Below are 26933 nucleotides of genomic sequence, written 5' to 3'. Positions count from 1 at the left end.
TCTCTTTCGAGAAAGAACTGCAACGATATGTTTGCAATTTTCTCCTGTCCCAGCTTTTCAAGTACAGGTCAATTTCAATTCCTTTATTTTCAAATAATTTCCGAGAATCCCAGTTACATCAGGACGTGCAGATGATACAGCACTGCTTTGGACAACCAGTGTGTATACATAGTTTCGTCTGCATTTTCCGTGTTATTTTTGCCTATCATAATTAAATGCTTCGTTATGTAAGAATTTTACACCTTAAATGCAATATATTTAATCCATTAGATGAAGAAAAGAAAGTGTTTAGGGCATTATCGGAAGGGAGGGGGTAGAAATATCGAACTCGTACATATTTAGCCTTAATTGACACGTGGGTTCTGAGGGGAATTCTGAATTAAACTTTGGTTTTTATTGATTGATTTACTTTATTTTACTTCGCGTTTTGTGCCTCTTGGCTAATTTGCGAAGATGGGGATGAGTGATGAAACGATGAAACTGATGAATGGACATACACAAACAACCAAGCCCGAGCGGGACTCGAACCCGGGACCCTTGGCGCAGCAGCGTGATGTGATAACCACTCGGCCACAGGGTTCGACGAATTAAAGTTTTTTGGGAGGGGCAGTATCCAACTCTAGGTCTTAGATTATGGCGAGTTCTTTAGTTAGAGGGGGATTGAGCATTAAATTGAGGGGGGTATCCAAATTTTGTGTATTACTATTGTCTTAGACTGTTGTGGAAATTGTGGTGTGGAGACTGAGAATTATTTTTTTGGAGGAGGCAAAATCCACTCTTCAATATTAACAGTAAGTCTAAAATTGGGATGGTAATTTTGGTGGTAGGATTGAGTATTAAATTTAAAGGGGGAGATTGAAAGCTCTTGATAAAGTGCTAAATCTTAAATTGTCAAGGGATTTCTGTAGTGGAGAGAGAGTTCGAACATTACATTTTGGAGACTGTATTTAGCGATAAGGCATCCACATGTTTTCGACCCCGAATGTGCAAAAGGAAAAGCTGGAAAAGGAAAAGACTAAATATCTCTGGATCTTAAGAAAGTATTGACACCCCATTAAATTAGTATTCTTCAAAGCCTGCAAAGAAATGGATGTAAAAATTTTCTTGTTCGCTTCGCTCGCAATCATTTGTTGCTACGATGTGTGTTGGCGTTTAATGAGATGAATATGAAGTTTTTATGCTAAAGCTGCATTACAAGACAAGCGATATTCTCGATTGATTGATTTGGTGTTTTTTTAAGTCCACTTTATGCACTCTAAGGCTAATAGGGACTGAACCTACAGTTTAAAGTGGGGCCCACGCGATATTTTCGATTATGATGAACGATCTTAGGGGTGTTCTTCAGTGATGGCACCCCTGTTTAGGGAGGAGGGGCAGATCTATTATAATGTTCAGTAAAGCTAAGAAAAAAGTTAATTTCGGTAGACACATTGTCGTAATTAAATACTTCGTGGGGATTACGTTATGGTTTAAAGGCGTGATATGATTTGGGGGGGACGCATGACATGATTTTGAGGGGATGCGCCATTGGCCTTGGGGGAGGATGGGGACCCCTGTCATGGTGATCACTTCCGAACTTTTGTTCAGCACTCACGTTAAGTGATTTAGCTGAATTATTAATTAGAAAGACATTTGTTAGTGGCTGGAAGTTGCGAGAAAATAATCTCTTGTTTATTGCAAAATTTGCAAGGTAAAGGCAAATCCATAACCAATTGGAGCAGTTTACGTCATTATTACAACCCATCATGGAAGTACAGCGCCACATTTCAACCTGGTGGTGGAAAACTGAACTATTTTTATCGCCATCCTCTTCCCCATGGTCTGCATAGTGGATTCACCAAATTTCAGAGTTCTACGATGCCTCAAATAGGTTACAGAGGGCTCTGAGTTGGGTAACTTTAATTCTGACCACCCGGTACATGATTGAAACTGACCTAAGACCGTGTTTTGTGCATTCATCGAAATTTTGCCCATATTCGACTTTTCAAGCACTTGTCCAGATTATATTTGGAACATAGGGAACTAATTGTATCTGCGCATGTCTATACTTTAACCACTCGCATAGCTATGCTGCTCGCATTTCCAGATGGCGGCTGGGAAACAACGAATCAACGATCAGTCGAAATTTCGGCTGAGATCGGGCATTTTTTAGTGACAACGCACCGCAAGTTGATGGCGGGACGAAACAAATGAGCGTCGGATACACAGCATGTTGCCAAACGTGCTGTAAAACGGTGGAGAAAGAGTGTTGATAAGTGCTGTTACTGGATAAAAGTTGTAAAATAGTACACAAAGCACGGAAAATTAGTACACAAAACGCCTAAACACTGTATAAACAAGCCAATTAAAACAACTGACAAAAACAGACGTACGCTTGGCAACGTTGCTACGCGATAACGATGTTATACCTGCAGCTGTTACTTCGCAACTGAGGTTATTGACACTCATCGAGCCACACCCTCTCGAAGACGATTGGTGGACAGATGTACGTCAGCAGCCAGTTAGGCTGTGATCAGTATAGCACCATCTGGTGGTCAAAATTTAAAGTATCAGCCATGAGATCCTGTCGTTAAATCTATCACATTTCTCCGCTTGAAAAGAAAACATTTACCTTGTTGCCAAAACCGATATGAACCCCAGGGTGAGACGGAAATCCATTCACAAACATGTCTACCCTTCAAACATCCTTGCCAGGCTGCTTCGTGAGTGAAGATAAGCAGACAGCAAAACCTTTTTTTCCTCCAAAGTTGACACAGAGTCCTAACAGCACTGTAACCGTCTATTCCTAACCAGCACTGCTGTTTATCACCTTACCGCCTGCTGCTCGACACACGAACTTGTTACTCATGCACTTGTTCACACATGCTCGCATATAAATTGAGAATTGTTGATTTTGCGGCATAGTGACGCGTCGACTGAATATCACACAGCTGTTTCCAGCACTGATGAATATGCATACTCATCTATATTTTCGCACGAATTCATGGACGTATTGAATAGGGACGTCCAGGCTCCGACTGAATATGAAGTTTATTCATTTTCACTGATTTCATGATTGGAATGTATCAGTTTGGTATCAATAGTGCGTATGAACTATCTATGGATATATGTTGTTAGCTTATGTTATATTCTTATGCCACTTTCATCTCTGCGATTATCATACTGACACGATAACATGTCTGCAGGGACCTTACACAGAGAGCTAAGACGACAGGGGATCCGGGTTCGAATCCCTGTTCTTCGGGAATGTCCCTTCATCAATTCCCTCATATCATCACTCATACTCATCTTCGCGATTAGCCAAAAGTGGCAGAAAAGCGATCTAAAATAAACCAAATCTAACACACAGTAATACCGCAAAGAAATGTTTTCTTTAAAATAATATTGGTGCCAGAACTCTCAAGACTTTCGATACGATATATTTAGTATATCGACCATATTTTTGCTTGTCACAATATCTCTGTTAGTTTTCATAATGCCGTGAAAAGTTGGCACATTACAGCGTGAAGTTACAGTCAAGATATACAGGGTGGGTGAAAATTTGCTGATTTTGGTAACATTTAAGCAATCTCAATAAAATTGTATTTACATATACATTATGGAATAGGATTACATATGTGTCAGGTCAGAATTCAATGTAGGCACCGGCGGCATCCACCAGCTTCCTCTGACGAACGGGGATGGGATGCACGGTCTTCTGTCGGAATTCCTTCTGGACGTTTGTGATAACATCCCGAATCCGTGCCTCCAATTGTTCCACAGTGTGGGGTTTTGTCCTGTACACTTCCCCCTCTGCCCAGCCCCGCAAGTAAAAGTCACAGGGCGTGAGGTCTGGACTTCTGGCAGGCCATTCGTTAGATCCTCGTCGTCCCAGCCAACGTCCCGAAAAATTGTGGCCCACCCAGGGCCGTACGGTAAGTGCAAAGTGTGGCGGTGCGCCGTCTTGCATGAAAACAAGCTCACCAATGTTTCCCCAGCGAGATACGATGGGCCAAACATACCCTTGCAACATTGTCAGGTAGCGTTCTTCATTTATGGTATCATGCAGGAAATGTGGACCTACGACCCTACCGGCTATCATATTGTGAAATTCGTATACACATATATGTAATCCTATTTGTAAAGCCCTAGACATGACACTTTAATTCTTTGTTATTTAGTTAGAATATTGTGTTTGTTCATTTTTCTAACTTTGTAAATATTTATGATGTCACAAGCAACTAGTATCAGATGGACAAATAGACTAACCTTCATGTGCCAAAACCTGGCAACATGTAACAAACTGAGAGATTTATCAACATGCTAAAAATACCATATAGCAATGGGATATAATAATGGTAAAATAAAGATCGAGAATAATTGTAATATGTGGTTCAAAGTTTATAAATTGCTGTTAAGTGCGTTTATCCAAAAATACACCTTTTTTAAAAAAGGAGAAATTCCTGAGCTGACTCAAAGGTATGTAACACATTCCATAATGTACAGAAAGGTTCATTGCGATTGCTTAAATATTACAAAAGCTACAGCATATTTTCAATACCTAGTTACTTGTTATCCACCCTGTATATGGCACCTAGTACATTGGATTGATTTCCTGATAGGCCTAAACGATCGAAGGAAAGAGAGATAGGTGGAGTGGCATCTGCTCCAACGTGATCAATGCACCTGGAAAAGCTTTAAAACATTCATAAAACTGCCAGCCTGTAATCTGGAAGCTTTCCATCGATCAATCAGCCATTCTCTGCCTCCAAGAGGTGATCAGGCGAACACTTAATCCCACGTAGCTCTTATCACGTTCTAAACACATCGCTCACTTGCTTTCTTATCGATTGTTCTGTGTCGCTGGGTTGCCTCAACGATGAAACGGATAGAGATTGATGAGACTCCAATCCACAATTTTTGGATAGGATGGAATTTTCATGACTTTGCTCTCTCTCTCTCTCTCTCACACACACACACACACACACACACACACACACACACACACACACACACACACACACACACACACACACACATATATATATATATATATATACTATATATCGAAAAATACTGTTGTTTATTTAAATTTCAGAGTTCAACAAGCAGAAAGATAAAGGCAGAAATATTGTTATTTTCATTGTTAGTAAAACTAATTAGGTTCAGTTAGCATTCGATCAGCAGACTAACTACAGTAAAAACTGCAATAGATCTAAAAATAAAATGAGTATAAAATGCACACTGGAGGAGTATATACAATGTCCGAATGGTATAAAAACACTACCAGAAATACTCTGTATTCACTATTGTCACTGCTATGGTGAGATGGCATTAGATAAGATGAAAGAAGTACATGCTTTGCTCAAAGCAGAGAACCCTGTTTAAGTATTGGGTATTCAAAGTTTTGCAGTCTTGTTGTAATTTTGTTTAGAATTCCAGCGGTGTTGCTCGAAGCGAGATACCTTTTGAATCAAATGCCTGGCGAGCGGAACCTTTTAAGAACAGGACAATGTGACGTCACACGGGTCACATCCCACCTGGACAAAAGGAAAGAAATTCCGGCTCCTGGCTTCTTCACCGAAACACAATTCAGGGTCAAGTAGAAAGTTGTACGACTTCTCGTGTAAGTGTGCTAGCTGGAGTGTTTGTGCATGACACGGAAAGCATAAGAGACACCTACAAGATCACAAGTGGTCCTCTGAACGTAGACACAACACAGGAGACCAAAAGTCAAATGGATCTTACAGGCAGCATTTTGTGATTCATAAGAAAATTTGATCACATCCTATTGACACACCTGATATGTACCTCTCTTGGAGATTTTTCAAGGAAAGTTCGTCATCCCTAATAATACCATCCCTGAAAGAGAGGTTTGTAATTCCATCTGGTGTCAAGATGGGAAACATTTCAATTCTACTCGCTTTTCTTTTCGAATGGTCGCTCAGAAAACCGCAAGACCACTGTTACTATGGAAGCGAAAGAGATAAATAATACAATTTGTGTTAGCATGCAATGTTAATTGGACATTATCCATTGTCTAGCACCTCTTCTCTCGTCTTCAGGTGAACAAATTTCTTTTGCCGGTGGTGGGAATCGAACCTACGACACACGTGTGATTTTACTATAAATCCGTTGCTCTTACCTCGGCGCACCATTGGTTAGACGAACGGATTTGCGTAGGTTCGATTCCCACCATCGACAAAATTAATTTGTTCACCTGAAGACGAGAGAGGAGGTGCTCTCTCAAAGCATAGTATTAGAAGTATAGTTAAAAGAGCTAGACAATGGATAATGTTCAATTAACATTGCATGCTAATGTAGAATCATTGCCACTAACATTCAGGAAATTAATCAAATTCGTGCTCTCTAGAAAACGAGTGCCTATCTCTTTGGCGGAGTGGTTAACACAAGAGGTCCCGGATTCGAATAAGAAGCAGAAAAATTCAACAACAAATAAAATCTCAAAAATATAACAGAAAACTATATAAAATCCTCAAAATAGCCTAAAAATTGCCAGAAAGTGAGATATCCTCGGTAAGAATGACAAGGAAACACAAATAAATTGCCTTTATTTAACCAATTATTCCATGATATCGTTACATATCCCTCATTTTATATTCGAGTTACGTTTAGCTAGGTAGCCTGGCAGGAAATATAAGGAATGTGTTAACTTCAGCGCCAGCTCAGCGAAAAGCATTCGCCAGTATATGCAGAGGAAAATAGGATGAGAGAGAAAAAGAGAAGGAGTTTTGATCAGGGTGGATGCAAGTACGATATATATTTTAATATATTCGAGCAATCTTTCATTCTTTTTGATTGATTTATTTGTTTTATTTTACTTCGCGGTTTGTGCCTCTTGGCTAATTTGCGAAGATGGGGATGAGTGATGGAATGATGAAATTGATGAATGGACATTTTTTACAAACAACCATGCCAGAGCGGGATTCTAATCACTCAGCCACGGGGTCCGGCTTCAATCTTTTTGAAAAAGATGCAAAAATATTAGAGAAGGGTATTTGGTATTATACACTGTGTACAGGGTTTCGTAGTGAACCACCGAAGTTTTTCATCTGGGGGAGGGTGTAAGTTCATATTTAAAGGGGCGTAAGTGTGCATATAGTCCCAAAATTACCATAAATTCGGCGTTTGTTAAAAAGATATGTGGTGTCTAGGAAATTTGGGTGTCTGTGACACAACTTGTTTTGCTAGCTGAGGCCTTGTTTTGAATATATATATATATATATATATATATATATATATATATATATATATATATATATATATATATGTATATATATGTATGTATGTATGTATATATATAATAATAATTTGATAATGCTTGTATGCAGCCTTGTAGAGTCCGCGTACGTTCGGAACATCTCCAGCTGACTGCGCGAGCCTAGCCAGCGAGCCTACGAGCAGTGTACAGCGTGAGCAATAGAGTTAGCTATAAGCGCAGAGTAGAGATGACGTCAGCGGTTCACCTTTTGATTGGAGGTGTCGGGAGTTATGACTCGCTCCCAAGGTGCAAGCGCAGAACGGCCAGAGCTGTTACGGAAATAATCTCACTCTACTACTGATTGATTGCTGCCAGTGACGCTGTTTTTTTCCTTGCTAGATAACACGACGGAAACGGAATGGAATCCTGCTAGCAGAGAAGTGGACAGGATGAAACGGAGATTAACCCTTTCTCGCAATTCATGCATTGTTGAACGCTTTTGCAGGTAAAAATAATTGGAAAGCACCGTTCCTTTTTCTAGTGTTTTGGAAACCTGATTTAAATTTACATTTCTTATAGGTGATCTCAACTTAAGAGCTCACGCATGGGGTCTTATCAGTGGAGAATTTATCATTAGATTATCCTAGTCTTGTTGTGCAAAAGATCTTGTGTAGGAGAATATGTCTATCAGAACCCATAAGACACGATAAATAATAACAATTAAGAAATAAACAGTACAAAGAGAACCACAAGGCACAAGCAGGCACGTATCTTAAAATATATTTCGGGGGGGGGTGTCCGAAACAAGTGTCTCAGAAATAGTAATAATATAATTGTTTGCATTAAATAATTATATTATAATTATATTAAAACTAAACGATAATAACATTATGAATTAAAGTATGTAAATTAATTAATTGTATTGTCATTATTTCATGAATAGGTAAAAAGACGGTATATGAATACAGATATAACAGCACGTATTCGTTATCTAGCTTATGTGCAGCTAAGATCGTCAAAATTTGTGTAGAACAACTGCACTGGCAAGGAAATTAATACCAAACAGATAACGAATTCAATATTTATTAAATAACAAAAGGATGTTAGATCCAGTGACGAAAGTACAGTTCCTGATTAATACTTTATGCAGATTAAGTAAAAGTGTACTGTCCTTCAAAGTTCTATGTTCTCATTCTAATCCTAGACTGCATCGATTATAGAACAAATGCAAAAACAATTATATTTTCATTATTTACTTTGGGTGGGGTCCGGACCCCCTGGATCCCTCCCCTAAATACGTCCTTGGGCACAAAAGATGAAGGCAACATACTGTGCTGAGCTCCCTCGGAGCAAGAACGCATCTCTACGTAGAGGGGAAGATCATATGGATGCTATAATATGTACTGTTAAAGAGTATTAAGAATTTAGTTCACACTTAAAAGCAAAATTTAGCGAAATATGAAAAAAAAAAAATACTGAACTGGAACGGTCCGTTGCCATTTCTGACGAGACGGAACATAAAGGTTCCAGATTTTCACGACTGCCATACATTTTCATTTAGTAAAGTCTCGGACGAGACGGACAGTTAGTCTCGGTTTTAAAACGGTTGTGTCCTAATTGCGAACAATGCCTAAATCGTCCTATTTGCGAACACACAAAAGTGAGAAATAATTTCATGTCCTAATTGCGAACACATGAAACTGGAAAATCTGTTTTCAAAAACAGATAAGGTAGTGACGGAGAGCGACAGACCAACAACAATAGCCAACCTGATCGACTCATCATGATCTTCTGCTTTGCAAATCCCTCCAAGGCCATCTCACCCTTTCAGTCTGTCGACGTAATCTGACTTTCATTCGTGTGCTAATGACTCGAAATCCCTTGGTGCCTTAAGTGATTTGAAACTGGTTCAACAGGAAGCACAGAACAAATAATGTACTGGGGGATGGAACCGCAAAATCAACAGTGAGCTAGGTATAGTCCAGCTTAAAGGCTGAGGCATCATTCTTAGGATCGTAGGGCCTTTATGTTATAACTAGAGCCCGGAAGTTTGGCAAAATGCCTCTTTTTATCTACTGCATATATTGATAATTTTTTTCCGGATATGTTTTTTATGTTGTTTCGAGTGTTTTAGAAGCCTTTTCATTTTGCCTATTTTGCCTATTTGGGACCCCACTGCCTATTTTTAATTATAATGCCTTTTTTTGCCTTTTTCAATGAAATTGGACCATTTTTTTTTTAAAAAAAAGTGTGTATATAAATTATTTTTCTCCCAAAAAACTTTGTTGGCATTTATTTTTCTTTCGTTTATTATTTGAATAATTTTCGCCTTATTTAAGTAATACTGAACTCAGGCATGTTTCAACATTGCTGAAGGAGAAAAGTGTGAGAAAAAAGTATTTCATGCTGATTTGGGATATTGCCTTTCGGTTAACATTTTCTTGTGCATGATTGACTGCTGAAAACCTGTTGCAGAACATCTGCACAATTACGTCATCACGTCCAGCATCCGTGTCAGGACGTTATTGACAAGAAACAGCACTAATGCCCAAGGGCCTTTGCATCGATTCCAAAATCAAGTTCTCTATCTTTAGTTTACTTCTGCACTTTGGAGGGAAAGGATCGTGTAGTTGTCATCATGCCGAAATTCAGTGTGCCATTAAGTGGTAAGTTACATGGTTACGTGCGTGAATTTGGTGAAAATTGAAATGCTCTTCCCAATATAGATTTTAACATTTTGCCAGAAATTTTAGATAAAAGTAATAGACTTCCAAATGTGCCTTGTTTTTTTTTTCATTTTTAGTGCCTATTTTCCACATTATAAATGCCTTTTTGCCTGCCTATTTTAACTAAAATAAATGCCTGAACTTCCGGGCTCTAGTTATAACATATTTTTTATTTGGCATCGGATCGATTATTGGGGTCAGATCTTTACATATCTGATGAATATGACCCGAAATAGACGAACTTGATACGGCATATTTTGACATATTTTAGCAATATCGCGTTTTTACAACATATTTCTTCAATGTTCTCCAAATAAGACATATTTCTGTATAATCTCGTAATTATTTTGCATGTAATCGGTTATTTTATAATTTATTCTTCGTACCTTCAGCGCATCGCATAGTTCATATTATCTATGGCAGAAGAAAGGAAATTACGAACGAAGAAATTAAGATCACATGTATTTTTTTACCCATTAGTAGAGGGAGATTATTTCCGTAACATCTTTGACTGTTATGCATTTGAAACTTTGGAACGAGTCACAACTCTCGAAGCAGCCAATCAACGAAGCGAACCGCTGACGTCATCTCAACTCAGAACCTATCGCTAAGCCCCCTGCTCAGGCTCTACACGCCCACTAGGCTCGCTAGACAGACACGCGTAGTCCGCTGGAGATGTTCCGAAAGTAATTCGACTCTACATAACAATAATACCCTCTTTTTTTATTCCGCTGACAATTGATAGCCGTGCGAACATTATTGAGGAAAAAAGTTCTCTGTCATTGTTGTGCGGGCACGAGAATCACCGGACAGGAGATAATCAAGTTTCAATTGTTCTCATTTCTTTACCTTTTTTTAGCTTCTCACAACAATCAGTCAGATTTACCAGAGCTGTAGTGAGCTGCCAATTGTGCTTTAGTTTCCAGAAATGAAATATTTTGAGTGTTTTCCCACTGCTTTCTTCTGTTAAAGAAATTTTTACTTCATTTAATAACTCACCATAATCGATCTTTCCTGGACGATATCGACATCCCATATAATGAGCAATTCGAAAGTACTGTTGTGCATATGTTTGCTTTACTGGAAATATTTCTGCCTTTTTCTTACATATTTTGAATTTTTCATGACATATTTTTCAATTTTTATGACATAATTACATACATATTTTTCAGTTTTATAGGACATAAAGTTCTGGGCCCTAGAAATGAGCATGGAAGATGTAAAACGGAAGAAAAAATGTGTTTTTGCTTTTTGGCGTGGAGCACTCATAAGTATAAGGAAATTGGTGGTATTCCTAAATTTTTCAGTGTCATATGTTTTGAAATTAGAATTTGAAATTTAGGTAAAGTTAATAATTGTATTATTAAAGAACGAAGCTCTTTTCAGTTAAGAAGTGTGCAGTACGTATTCCAATAAAAAAATAGGCCACACTTTTATTATTAAATTATGCTGTATATAATGTCGAATTTTCTATGATCCAACCAAACACTGACCAGTCTCAAGTCTCGATCTGAGCCCCTTTAAAAAAAATCGTTAAACTCGGGAAGTGTGAGAGAAAGTTGTAGGTCTCGAGGCAGGAAAATGTGTTCGCGATTAGGACATAGTCTTTCGAGTATATTCCTGTTCAGGCAGCAAGTGTTCGCAATTAAGACGACACCTTGAAAACGGAACCATACCTAACATGTTGTGCATTTCGATAATAATAGCATAATATGACGTCACAGACTCAAGACCTGTCCTGCATATCCACGCTTCATGCATAAATCTTGTCTTGATCTGAACTTATGCAATAAGTTGCTAGATATACCCTCACCGAGAGATGAAAAAAGTTACATTAAACATAACTGCTAGGAAAATAAACTTTGCATCGCGTGATTTATTATTTCCCCAGTCGTCACGCTTTTCAGGAATATTCCGTTATTTTTCTTGACTCTCGGTGCTTTTCTCAGTACGGGAAGTGACGGACAGGCAATTTTCAAAGGCGCAAACCGCCTACTCACGGACAATAGCTGACGGATCTTTTTGAGGACGTAAAAATGTTAAAAGAATGGGGGATGCCTTTCTCGAAACTTCCACCACCTGCCAATGTATGGTTTCCTTGGAAAACGACGCCGATGGAGCCACCTGGCGGGGTAATTACGAAACATGGCACTTGAGAGCACGGCATAAGGAACTGAATGTACACCCAACAGCGAAAGAAACAGTAGGTACAAGTAAGTAAGGGGTCCGAGTGTGGACACTAGCTAGATCATAGAATAATGTTATATCTGTATATGATCAGATAGCAGAAATACGTAGATTTATCAACTCTATTAAGTGTTTACAGCAAAATTACCATACTTATCAGGCATGAATTCCCACCCCCATTAAGATCCCACATCTGGCTTCTCTGAGGAGTGGTTAGCGTAGCGTGCTGCAAATCTAGGAGACCTAGGTTCGAATCCTGATGAATGTTTGCCCTATTACCTAATTCACGAGCGCGCTGTGAATCCTCATCGTCGCAATTAATATAGATAGTTAGAAAAGCGACGTGAAGTGGCCATACAGAAAGAACATTGAGTCTGACCTTGTGCCAATTTAACGAGGAGAATGTTCCTAAACCGTTCAAAATGCCGTGTTTACGACAACAAATTTAATTTTTTGTCAATCACTCTCAAATGCGTGTGGCGAGTGTGTATGATGACTAGAGAGCGGAAGTTGATGACCTAAAAATGTAGGTATATGACCTATAGAATGTCCTAAAAAATGGGAAAAAATGACCATTTAATTTGTTAGTTTCAGGTGAATGAACTGGTGCAAAATGCATTAATTTCCCGCATCTGTGCTTGTAAATTGCAATCTTACGATATATATATATATATATATATATATATATATATATATATATATATATATATATATACATAGGCCTATGTTCACCTTAGTGAAAAGACTCAAGAATATTACCAAAATGAAAGAAGTGATAAAATATGACGAAATAATACACCGAATATAACGAAAAATAACGAGAAAATCCCGAAAATCGGGGAAAATGAGCTAAAACTCGAAAATTGGCAAAAAAAGCAAAACAAATGCACTTTAAAAATTATCTTTTTTGGGTTCTAGACGAAGTGTAATATTGTGCATATTTGATGGGCATCCTGTCCGAGATGTCAGAAAAAAAAGATGACATTTCATCAACTTCCGCTCCATCATTGATGACTCACATGGATTATAAAGCGATTAAATATGTGAGAGAACCTACAGAAACACGGACATCGACCACAGTGTCTTGGATTGATTGATTCATTTGTTTACTTATCCTCGCTTTCCTGCTACTTTTGGCTAATCGCGAAGATGAGGATAAAATTAAAATTGATGAAGGAACACTAACAAAGAACACCAATGCCGGGACCCCTGGCGCCGTAGAGCGCTGTGCTAACCACTCCGCCACGGAGATCGGTATCTTTAGCTTTGAAGCGTGTCACGCTAGTCACCACCACAACGCGCTAAGACGCTAGTGGTCCAGGTTTCGAATCCCAGCCTGGGCATAAGTGTTACTTGTGAGTATCGCATCATGTATTTGATCCTCATCTTATCGAATATCCAAATAGAACAAACGAAGCAAGCAAACACGCTAGTCACTGCACCACGTGAGCCGATAATTTTATGCCTCTGCAAGAACTTTTTCGATTGCTTCCCGGTAATGTAATCAATGATCAAATAAGTATTCAATACCAACCGTTACTAAGGAATCTATATTGCAAACAACCCCAGTCAGCGCCCCTGTGAAGGTAGACAATGCACACTACACACAAGCATGTCGGATTGCATAACCTCTCAGGATATACCGCCGTGTAGAGAAAACGCTGGTGAATGCTATTACCACATTGTGCACACTATAGTGAGATCATTTACTATTGGACTTATTGCAGAACGGGCCAAATAAATAAATAATTACATAAACAGCAAAATTCAACTCACCGGTGGATATTCTTTTGCCGGACTCACTTCATTCTCCTTCAAAGCCACTTCATCCGTTTCCTGCTTCCCCATTCTTGCCCTTCTTAAGCCCTTTCAGCGACACGATAAGTATTTTTTTACATTTTCTCTCTCAACGTGGAGAAGCACCGTAACGTTTTTCGGGAACTTCAGGAATCCGCCACCGCGGCGCCACTTGTCTGCTTCGTGGCTGTTCTCCCTCACGTGCGGCGAGCGAATGGTGACTTGGACTCACGACACGGAAAGTACGTTCCAGAGGGAGAAACTGATCGATGAAGAACGAAAAAGCCACGTCAGTTCTTACAGAAGCTTGCGCAGTGAGGGTGTTTCGCAAGGTTCGCAATTAATTGCACCCTGAATTAAGCATAATTTAATTTGCTTAACAATGTCATCGACGGGATAAGAATGTCCCAGGCGACCATATACGTTCCATTAGTAACTATTAAGAACACACATTATACATTCCTGAAAATTAAACATGTTTAGTACTGGCCATTAAAAGAGTGTTTGAAAATAAAATCCTTAGAAAAATATTTGGACCTAAAAGGGATGAGGAGACACGTGAGTGGAGAACTGCATAATTGTATTCATATGCAGATATTATTAGAATAATTAAATCAAGAAGACTTAGGTGGGCAGGTCACGAATGAGAGAGGTAAGAAGAGTTTACAGAATTCTTGTTGGGAAACCTGGTGGTAACCGACCTGTTGGAGGCCAAGACGAAGATGGAGGAATAACGTTGAGATGGACCTTAAGGAAATCGGTAAGGATGGAAAAGATTGGATTGATCTTGACCAGGATAGGGACAGATGGAAGGATTGTGTTGCTACATCCGTGAACCTTCGGGTTTAAAAATGCTAGAGAGTTAATTATTTTATTTCGATTTTCCGCCACTTGTGGCCAATCGCGAAGATGAGAAAGAGCGTTGATTTGGTAAAAGTGAAGAAGGGGAACTCACCAAGAACAGCCATGACAAGGCCTGGATTCGAACCTGGGACCCCTGTCCCTGTAGCGCGACATGCTAAACACTCCGCCACGGAGGTTAGCGACCATGAGGATGAATGATGATTGTGTGAAATTGATGGACACTAGCAAAGAAAGATTCGTACACAAGTCGGGACTCGAACCCGGAACCAGGCCCCTGATTTAGAGGTGGCCTTGAAGTGTACAGTCCGGAGCCCCCGTCTACAAAGGGGCACAAGATAAAAAAAAAGGAGATATGTGAAATACGGTAAAATATAACTAACAATGTGGCATAACCTGGCCTAAAAATGGCAAATGAAATTGTATATAGGTGTGTCTGTGTATAGGGGAGGGGCGGGGTTACATATATAAATCGGGACATTCTGTGGAGAGATCATGGTTGTAGTTGGCTGTAAAGTGCACTCTATTGAAACCCGTTCTTCCTTCTCTGAAAAGGGACGCATCTGAATCAGGGGTCTCCGAAGGATCAACAAAAGCTACAGAAAAAATCTACTCACAAGGTTGATACGAACCTTTTTTGGTTCCATTTTATGTCAAAAAATAATTTCCCCCAATTTATCACAATTATTTGGGATGGGGGAAGCAGCCACTCCCTCGCTGCCCCCTTGCTTCTGTGGTGCGTAGTTTTCCAAGGATAATTCAAGATAAATTCATGTTGGAGATTAATTGCAGCCCACTGTTAAAAGTATGTATTCACAAGAAGTCAAGGTCCTCCAAGTGACGTCACTTAATCATCTCGTCGATCTCTCAGCCAAAGTTCTGGGTACGAGTCCAAGACTGGGCTTAGGTGTTCTTTGTGAGTGTCCCTTCATCAATTTCATGTACTCATATTACATCCTCATCTTCGCGATTAGCCAAAAAGTGACAGAAAAGCAAAGTAAAATAAGCACAATACGAAAGACAGTGATTGAGGACATTAATGGATCAACCTTTATATTCCAATCTTGAGTGTCTTTACTGATTTGAACGTACACTTCGAATTGAGAAGGTATAGGAAAACTTGTCCACTTGCGGACAATGTAAGTTGTATTGACAGAGCAATCGATTTGGGGGAAAAGATGAGAATTGAAAGGAATGCTTCGATCTGTTACCTAGGTGACGTCCTACACCTGACCTATGGATTGTGGGGAAGGAATCGATAAATAGGTCACTCATGTTTGTGTGAGGGCGTTTCTGTTTCCATTCATCAGGGTGCGAGGGGGTTGTGGTGGGGGAAGGGAACGTGTACAACAAAGCAACGACTCCCTCTAGATGATGGGTGTAGGGAAAGTAAGAAATTGAAATGGGTGTACTTTATTGAACCTCTCCGATGATTGTAATGGTTAGAGCTATCGCACTGTCATCGTGAGGTCCTCTGTTCCTTTGGATATTTTATCTGGTTACCTAAGGTAAACCTGTCTTGATAAAAAAAAATACAATGTTTGACAAAGTTTTTCAATTGGGGCATTCCATTATCACGAGGTGAGACACGCGGACTACATTTTTGTATTAAAGTAACAATTCTACGGATAGTTAAGCAACATTTTTCTTACAGTTTCTGTGCAATGAAATGTGAAACTTGAAATACTGTTGATTAAACATGAGCGTGAACAACGTGTTGTTCTTTCAGGTACCTCATCTAACTTTCTTCCCGTTTTGTCTGGAGTTCCCCAGGGGAGTGTCTTAGGGCCGCTCCTATTCCTTCTGTACATGGATGACCTCCCTGAAAAACTGTCCTCCCTCCCTATCAATATACTTTTGTTTGCGGATGACTGTAAACTCTTTAAGGAGATCTCATCGCATCATGACATGATGATTCTTCAAAATGCTCTTACAGAACTTGTTAAGTGGTGTCGTCAGTGGAATTTAGAACAAAACCCTCAGAAATGCTCTTTCCTTACTTATTCCCTAAAAAAGAACAAAGTGGTGTCTACATATACTATTGAAAACAATCCAATCCAAAACGTTTCCACCCAAAAGGACGTAGGTATTATCATGGATGAAAAACTCACTTTTAATTATCATATTATAGCTACCACTAAAAAAGCGATGCGCCTTCTCGGTCTTCTATACAGATTTAGCGAAATTCAAAACCCATAATCTCTTGCTTTATTCTTTAAATCTTTCATCTCGCCCATCCTCGAATACTGTTCCCCAATTTGGGCAATGGCCTCAAAAACCAATCTCACCAGAATAGATTCTGTTCTCAGTTTCTTTCTTGCAATTGTTCGCCATAGAATACCTTCCTTTCGACATGTATCCAAATCAGACACCATGGCTGCTCTGAATATTCACACTCCATCCTTTCGTCGTGATCTAGCCGACATGAAATTTTTATACAAGATAATAAATGGCAAAATCAGAACAGATCTCCTAATCAGTGAAGTCACACTTAGGGTACCCCAAAAGCAAACGCGCAACCTGCAACTCTTCCACAACCCAACCACTAGGCTATCCCTTCTACAGCGCTCCTTGTTATACAGGCTCCCAGCAATCTACAACAAACTTCCCCTGAATGTAGATATTTTCCTTCCAGAACGTAATTTCTGTATATTACTGACCAACAACATGTAAATCTATCCCATCTTGTTATTGTTTTTATCTTTTGTTATTTTTTGTTTCTACTTTATATTGTTTCAGTGTAAAATGGCCAAATAAGACTGTATCTGAAACTGTGAGTAAATAAATAAATAAATAAATAACTACCCTTAAAATACTTTCCAAGATCTATAGCTATAAGTGGACAGTGTTGTGTCACGGGTGGAACAGTTAATAAGAAATTTATTTTAATTTCTGTGAATTGTCAAATGACGAAAAATAAATTATATAAGGTAATGATATGGAGTTGAGGGGGAAATGTAACAGGTAAAGGAGAAATTAATTGTTTCTTGGTGTCACGGGTGGGACACAATAAAAATGAAAGGTATATAAAAAGTTAAAATAAACGAACAATGTGAAAAATACCTTCTACATTCTAACTTCATTATGCATAATTCTTGAATTTTTATCCAAATGACAATTTTAGATTGTTCTCTCACAAGATAGAAAAAAGTTAGAGCATTGCATTTAATTTTGAAAATTGAGGTTCAGGGCACATTCACATGGAATGACCCATTCCATTTCCCCCCCTTCCATCTCCGTTAATTTATTCCGCTTTCTACGCCTTGGGATGAGGAAAGAGGTATTAATAAAATAGCTGATGGGACAAACGCAAGTACCATTGATTGATTTGCCTTATGTTATTACGCTTCTTGTTCCACTTTTGGCTAATTTGCGAAGATGGGGATGAGGGATGATATGATGAAATTGATGAATGGACACTCACATGCCCAGGTCAGGATTCGAACCCTGGACCCCTGGCATCGTAGCGCGATGTGCTAACCACTCCCCCACGGGGGCAGGCAAACGCAAGTATGAACCTATACCTTTCTCACCTCTTGGTTCGAGGTGCGTTGCGCTGACCACTTCGCCATGTAAACCGGCAAGAAAGGTGCTCGATAGGATCAATAAGTAATTCCATCTGTATTCTAACTGTTCGTTATCTTTCTCGAGTCTCAATCAGTCTGATTCCTTATTTTAAATACATGTTTCGTTCTAGCTTCCAGCTTCTCCAGGCCCGCAGTCAGAATTGATCTCCAGGGGGCTCCCATGGGTTTTCAGGGGGTGCTCACGGCTTATCGGGGGGACTTTGTAAATCAAGTCCAGTTTTCAAAAGTTTAACAGTATGAAATGAAGGTAAATTGGAGGAGGAGATTATGTTATAAAACATAAAATTTAGAAATATCATGCAACTCGTACTACAATTTTTTCTATGTCTCCTAAAACATCTATTGAAGTGTTAATTGACTGCTACTCACACCATCGCTTAATACACAGTAAGGCTAATCGGGACTGGACGTACAGTTTAAAGTGGGATCCGAACCACTGTGGCATGTGCCTCCACCGGGTATCGAACCTGGGGTCCCTTGATTACAAGGCAACGAGGCTACCGCTGTGCCACCGGGGAGGCCCACTATTTTTGATGATAGAGGTATTTAAATAATACAAGTAGAGATGTACAATATTCACTTCAATCATAGTGCTTACTGTGCCCGGCCGAAGCAATAAAACTCCTCTTCGTTCCCAAAACTATGGATCTGTTGATATTTGACGCAGCTGTGGAAGGAATGTGGATAATGACATCAAAGTCACAGATTTCTGTCAAACGAGAGGCTGCAACAGGGGCAAGGAAGGTACAGATAAAGAAGCTCCCCTATGAAAGAACTTTCTAAAGGCTAGAGAATATTCTAAACACTTGTCGGTACTTAGACTTCTGCTCACAAACAAGATGAACAAATCTAATAGCTGCTGTTCATATTCTGTGAATTTATTCCTCGGGAACTTGTGAACAAAATAATATATGCTGTCTACATTTTCACTCTTCACCTCAAAAGAAATTAGAGTACAAAATAGTTTTACCTAATATCAAGGGGGTTGGCGGCAGTGCTAGGGGGGGCTGGCCCTGGCCCCTGCCTGGCTACGGGCCTGAGCTTCCCACTTTTAAAATTGTAGCTCCCCTTTTCTTTCACACGCTATTTTAGATTTTTCTTTCTTCAGTGCTTTTATCACCTTCCTATTCGGTGTTCCATTCCTCTGTTCCACTTCTTACTTTTAGTTAAGGGTTGTTCTCAGTGGCGTGCCCAAAGGGGGGGGGGATATGGCGGGGATTATAATGGCAAAATGAAGACTGAAGTATATATATACACCCCTCCTTTTCGAAAATCCTCTTGTTTGAACAATTTGTTTTCATCTTAATTCTTAGCCTTGTCTCATTGTATTTTAGTAACTATTACGCTTTAAATTTCGGGCATGCATGTAGGAGAGTGAATGTAGTTTTTTGTAGCATTTGTAGGATAAAATAAGCAAAATGTCCAGCTGCGTGAGGACAATTAGCAAGCAATTTGAAGCAATAGTGACGGACTCCCGTCTCTAAAGTCAGGGACGGTCTCCCAGATGGCGCAGTGGTATCGTCGTCGCCTTGTAATCAAGGAGTCCCGGGTTCGATACCCGGAGGAGGCACATAGTGGTTCGGATCCCACTTTAAACTGTAAGTCCAGTCCCGATTAGCATTACTGTGCATAAAGTAGACTTTACACACCAATTAAATCAATCACACACCAATTAAATCAATCACACACCAATTAAATCAATCAATCTACAGTCAGAAAACAGCGGCGAAGGGATCTAATGCGTTTACCACGTTTCACACAACAAAAATCTGCTTATCAGGCCTTGGCTTTGAATGGGTGGCTTATTCGCAACAATGCCATACATAGTTGCTGTTGTTATCTGTGTAAACACTTTCGAAATCAATTTATTTTCTCGCCCTTTGTAAAGATATTCAATAAATCGAGCGAAAAAGTTGTCGTTGTCTATCACAAATTCAAGAAATGTGACGTATCCTCTCCCCTATATAACCCGCACAACAGTCTCGTGCGAAGAGGTTGTATAAGCTTCAGGATAACAACTATATCATCAATTCCTTATCGCAACGTCACAGCTTTGGCAGAGAGAAGTGGCTTTGGCATTAGCAGCTGAACTGAAACTTGTCAAAATAAGCACCACAAGCAGTCGCTGTGACTAGAATATTTACTATCTTTCTATTCAGGATTTCTGACTTTTACCGAAATGGGAACAGAGAAATGTTCTGTTGGCTACGTTAACGATCTCGTATTCGCCGACCTACTTTGTGGAGTTCACGTCAGGTCACGACCGTTCTTGCTCAACGAGTTCGGCTAGTTTCCGTTAGAGGCGCTAGCTACCATGGCGACCGTGGTGTCTTGTACGGTGATAACGGGAACTTCTTGCACGAAGCTGGCCATGGATGGGACAACACGCGATACAGTATTACGTAAGACAAAGTCCATGTCGTATCAAATGTGACAATGCAAAATGGAAGAGAACAGAGTTTGTGTTTGTGCAAAATCTCTGCGGGACAGAAATATTTCTGGATATTATAATAATCTATAAAACAAAATGAAAATCAATCGGTGGAACTGTTCTCGGGTGATCGTACCTCATATTTCTAAAACGTACAGTGGGATCCATGAGTATTACCGTGCAAATTGTCCATATCTATTTTCATGAATTTCATGTGTTTTCAAGCGATGGATTTTTATGTATGCTGATGCAGAAATTTTTTAACAGCTTGTTTTCAGTTCTGTTTTAATTCTTGAAGCTCTTATTGGGTCAAATAAAGTGCACGACATGATGGTGGACAATTTGCACGGCAATACTCATGGATCCCACTGTACAAACATTTCCAAAGAGTGATAATACATAAGATATATAATTTTCTGGTGTTCTACTGGTTTTATTTGCAATGCACGAGGATATAGCCAGCTCCCACTTCGGTTGATTGATTTGGTTTATTTTACTTCGCATTTCTGCCACTTTTGGCTAATCGCGAAGATGAGAATGAGTGATGATATAATGAAATTGATGAATGGGTATAATCGCTCATGAATGACGTCACCTCGAGATATCTTGCTGACGTAAAGTGCCGGAACTCTTTTCGTGACGGTTGACTGTTGACGCCACCTTTCGTATGGAATTCTTATGTGAGTTTAGAAGTAGACGAGACAACGCAAGTAAACAAAAGAGCATCGCTTACCTGACGTTCGCCGTCGAGGACAAGTCGACACTCTCGAAAAGCTCCATGACGCTTCCCACGCCATGTAAAGCTGGGGTCGCTACTCCAGTGGGCAGGAATGGTTGTTGGATGAGCTACCCCTGTCCGCGAAAACTTTTGCAGAAACCTTCTTTTGTTTCACAAACTGTTGCACACGCGTTCACCGAGCTAGCCGCATGAGGAACGAACTTATCACTAAGTAAACAATCTCACCAACACACACGTCACTTGCGCTTCCAAACGGGTTTACATGACGTCGGCCAACTTTTCACTTTTCGTCTGCTCCAAAGCGGGCATGTGGTTTGTGCTGTGCAGCGTTGCCAACCACCCGATCGGGAAAAGGGCTGATTAAACTCTTAAATTAGGTTTGATTTGGTGTTTCAAGTCCACCTTTATGCATAGTTAGGCTAACCAGGACTGGCCCTTCAGTTTAAAGTGGGATCCGAACCACTATGTGCATCCACCGGGTATCGAACCCGGGACCCCTTGATTACAGAACGATGCTACCACTGCACCATCGGGGAGGCCCTCTCTTAAATTATGCTCAATGCGTCTAAACTGTGCTAAGATCTATTACTGTTATCATTAGTAGTATTTACATTATTATTACATAAATATTATTAATTTATTATTATTATTTTCGGATGACTTAGGTTTTACCCCGATGGCGCAGTGGTAGCGTTGTTGCCTTGTAATCAAGGGTTCCAGGGTTCGATACCCGGTGGAGGCAAGTGGCACAGTGGTTCGGATCCCACTTTAAACTATAGGTCCAGTCCCGATTAGCCTTACTGTGCATAAAGTGGACTTAAAACAGCAATTCAATCGTTCAATCAATGACTTAGGTTTCAAGTTCAATGTATACATCTATTTTTTTGGGGGGGGAGAGTTGGGAACGTGCGTTATTGCTCGTACTATAGCTAAACAATATTGGGAATTTCCACCATATTACAAAGGTTTAACTAATGAAATGGGTTCAATATAGTGCTTGAAAAAGTTTGAGAAAATTCGACGACTAGGAAAGGCTTGTTTTATTTGTTACCCCAGCTTTCTCCCGATTTCCTTCAATAAAATGTTCCTTGTGAGCTCTTGTTTGAAACATGTCCGCACAAATATAATTTCAAAATATATATTCCTTTCAATTCCATTTACCTGTCTCTCAGGGATGTGCGTTGGCAGATGATGATGGATTTTTTTACCATTGTGTCAAACACAGTACCATCGAAGTTCAAATTGTCTACATTTAGCACCATCATGCTAGGGTTGGCATGACTGATGCTGTGGCGATCGGCCTTGACAATCGCAGACTCGCCTCCGAGCATTCTGCGTGGCCGTGGAAAGTAGGCTCGACACGCTCTGCTGGAAGGAAAGTACCTTTGTCGTGTTCGTGCGTCAGGGAACGCAATAATGCGTTGAGGGGCGAGGAGAGAGGGGTGCAACGAGGGTTCATTCATATCAGCGCTCCACCCAACATTGCAACATCCCTCCGTTATGCGATAAGGTTTATTTTCGTCATACGCGCGGTCAGATGAATACATGCAGGTTGTTCAATAAAGTACATTGAGACGGCATTAGTTGACAAGAATTACGTCTCGGAAGTATTGGGATTTTTTGTAGAAATATCTTTAGAGCAAGTCACCATAGGCGTAATTTGGCGGGGGCAAGGGGGATACTTGCCCCTCCCAAATATTCAGGTTAATTAAAATTTAAAAGGAAACGTTACCTTTGTGTGTTAACATCCTGGGACTTGAGGAGCAAAATAATAAAGAGGAACAATTGTGATTTCACAAATGTAACAGTTATTTAGCAAAAAACCCCGGATGCTATTTTTATGGGATAGAAAACTTTTCGATTCTGCCCCCCAAAGTAAGATCACACGTTACGCCCATGCAAGTCACAATCAAGTTTCGAGGAACACTGGGAAATATTGCCACGTGTTATATTCATAAGCATTATCCATAATTCCCCAACTGGATGTAATATGCATATTTAGCGGCAAATGACCATCAAAATTGGACTTTATGTTGATTTTAAGTCCGTTTTGTGCACGGAGAGGCTAATCGGAACCGGATCTATAGTTTTAAGTGGGATTCGAACTTACGTACCTCCACCTGGTATCGAACCTGGGACCCCTTGATTAAAAGGACGATAACTACGCCTGTTAAGGGGTGGGGTGTAGATATATCACTGTTTATGGGACGATAGATACCGTCTTGAATTTTACAGTGATTTTAACACAGGTTTTCGGATTTCAACATTCCCTCCAAGAGTGGCGTGGACCAGAATTTTCGTAAGGGGGGAATATGACCAAAAGTGGGGGATTTGTCTTCTATTTTAGTAGTCAGTCCGGTATTTTGTTCTCTGCTTTTTATGAATGGTGGGGTAAATGGAAGTCACAACCCCCATCAACTCATCTCTCTCTCTTGGGCACGCCACTGCGCCTCTGAACGTTGAGAATATGCAACAGTGGTTCGTGCCTTGTTATTCCAAAGTCACTAAATTCAATAAAACTGCGAATTCCTCCTTTCATTGATGTCAATATCCTCAGTTGTATTAGTGTCGCTTTCCTTCAACTTTTGACTAATTGCGGCGACGGTGAGGATGAGTGATGATATGAAATTGATGAAGGGACATTCACAAAGAACACCGATGCCCACGACAAGATTTGAACTCGGGAACTTTGGTGGCAAGGTCGAGGGTCCACCAAGTCCGAGAAGTCCATATTTTATAGTGGTAATTTCTGTAACAACTCTGGTTTGTACAGTGGGATGCATAAGTATTATCAAGCAAATTGCCAGCCACATGGTTCACGCAGTGAGAGCTTCAAGAATATGAAGATATTGAAGTATAGGAGAAAAATGAGTGAAAATGGTTCTTGCCAGTTTGTCGAACAATACCTGTGCAGTATATGTCAAGGTAATTTTGACACTGGCAAGAAAACCTGTCCAATTACTTCTTCCGTACGCCCTTGTATTCGACGAATTTAATATTTAGTCCAAAACCGAAACCAAGAAAAATAGCCATCCCCTTTATTGCACCCACACGCAACAATAACGTACACAAGCGGCTTACTTGGCAGATAAGGAAATAATGAAAACAGAATAAAGAGGAATGTACTTACTGCACAGATCGCGCTCCACAAAACTCGCAGAAAATGAACTATTTAATTCACCTTTCTCCGTCCGGAGAAAGCGAAGAAAGCGCCAGGAACTTCCATGAATCAGAATCGTTGCGTCATCATGAGCAATTACACATTCACTAACCTGCGACAGTGGAAACTTCGCGCTACAAATTTAGAACGTCCGGTTCACCTTGACAGAATTGCCAAGTAGCCTACAGTGGGATCCACTACTATAGCTCGGCAAATTGTCCATGACTGCTTTCATTAATTTTTTCTCTTACATAGTATGTGTTTTTAAGCGATGGATTTTTATGTATGCTCGTGCAGAAGTTGTCAACAGCTTGTTTTGAGTTTTCTTTTAATTCTTGAAGCTCTTATTGGGTCAAATAAAGTGCACGAACATGGTGATGGACAATTTGCACGGTAATACGCATGGATCCCACTGTACCGTACCAACATTAGAATTGTATACCGTTTGTTGCATGATTGTGCGCAAAGTGGCCTTAAAACAAGCCCAACAATTCCCACTCATTCTCATCGTCGCGATTAGCCAAAAGTGGCAGAAAATAAGCGTAAAATAAATACACAAATACAAATAGCATGCACGGATCCTTCCCGAAACATACAAGATAATAATAATTGGGTACTCTCCGATGGCGTAGTGGTAACGTCGTATCCTTGTAATCAAAGGGTCCCGGTTCGATACACGGAAGAAGCACATAGTGGTTCACGTCCCACTTTAAAACTGTAGGTCCAGTCTCGATTAGCCTATCTGTGCATAAAGTAGACTTGATTGATTGATTTGTTGTTTTAAGACCACTTTATGCACAGAAAGGCTAATCAGGACTGGATACCTACAGTTTAAAGTGGGATCCGAACCACTCACACAGAAAACTAAATGCATCATATCGATTGATGCACCAGAATGCATCGATTGATGCACTAAAGTGTGTTTTATGGCTTCTTCAAAGAATCAGATTCAGATTTGATGCATTTGGGTGCATTTTTGTATGTCGTGAAAGAAACACCAAAGTGCACCATTTGATTCAAGTGAGGATTCCTTTCAGTCGAGATGCACTTCAATGAATCAGTTGATGTTCCTTGATGCACCTTCCTGCATCTTTTTGGATGATTTACTTAAACGTTTTGTCTGAGCTACAAAGTTTATGTACATTATCACAAAATATACATTCTCGTGCATCAAAAAAGATGCATTCTTGTGCATCAAAACGCATCAACTGATGCATTGAAGTGCATCTCGACTGAAATAAATCCACACTTGAATCAAATGATGCACTTTGGTGTTTCTTTCACGACATACAAAAATGCACCCAAATGCATCAAATGTGAATCTGATTCTTTGAAGAAGCCATAAAACAAACACACTTTAGTGCATCAATCGACGCATTCTGGTGCATCAGTCGATATGATGCATTTAGTTCTCTGAGTGTATATGCCTCCACCGGGTATCGAACCCGGGACCCCTGGATTACAAGGCGACGACGAAAGTAGACTTGAAACACAAACTAGAATACAAGATAATTGCCTGGCTATGAGGTACAGCCTAGGACGAAACATCTCTCTACAAACAAGGAATCGTAAACATATTGAACCTTCAACGAAAAATCCTGGCTACACCAAAACTCGAACCAGGTCTTTCGCTGAAATTTCTAGACAGTACATTTGTTTGTGTAGAATCGTAAGGTAATGAGAAATCGTATAAATGCAACAAACCTCGTAAGCCTTGAATCTCATCGAAACACCACACTCGTGACATTACTGCTATCCGTAACCAAATGGAGGACAGCGTACCCTGTGTTTGTGCGTGCATTATTCCTCCTAGATAATTGCTTCCTCCTGCTAATTGGGATGAACCCAGAAGCCTGTGATCGCCAAAGAGCGCACCTACGATTGTCACAAGCGTGGAATGTTTTATCGCACTCCCACAACATCCGTTTCACAAAATAATTGCCTCGATTTCCTCAACGCCACGCTGCCAGAAGCGTCACTGGAGGGGGGAAGAGGGGTCAGGGTCATGGGCGTACCCATAATTTACTCCTGGAATAGGGCAAACAAACTTTTTCCAGGGGGGAAGTGGACAAACGACACTATCCCAATGAGGGAAATTAGTATGTATTTTTCTTTATTAATCTCACTTATATTATTAATAATAACTTTCTCTAAACAATTTGCATGTAAACATTGGCGTACGTTAATTGCAATAACCGTAATAATATTATTTTTAGTACATTTGTGCTATACAGAGCGTTCAGT

General features: G+C 39.9%; 1 protein-coding gene across 3 annotated transcripts in view; it reads right to left on the bottom strand.

Annotated features, from left to right (window-relative positions):
• The window catches only part of SPoCk (secretory pathway calcium atpase), a 70256-nt gene extending 43841 nt beyond the window's left edge, over positions 1–26415 (bottom strand). The window contains exon 1 of one of the 3 annotated variants that reach the window (XM_083144008.1): positions 26394–26415. In XM_083144008.1, coding sequence (XP_083000134.1) covers positions 26394–26414 — 21 coding nt within the window. In that variant the 5' untranslated portion in view covers position 26415. Of the gene's footprint in view, positions 1–13890; positions 14119–21523; positions 21822–26393 lie in introns of those variants that run through there. The other 2 variants (XM_083144009.1, XM_083144007.1) reach the window with 2 other exon arrangements.
• Positions 26416–26933: the final 518 nt, after the last annotated feature.

Source organism: Lepisma saccharinum, chromosome 22 (genome assembly GCF_977018435.1).
Source record: "Lepisma saccharinum chromosome 22, izLepSacc3.1, whole genome shotgun sequence".
Lineage (NCBI taxonomy): Eukaryota > Metazoa > Arthropoda > Insecta > Zygentoma > Lepismatidae > Lepisma > Lepisma saccharinum.
The sequence above is the reverse complement of the archived record's forward strand: the minus strand, read 5'-3'. Positions and strand labels throughout refer to the sequence as shown.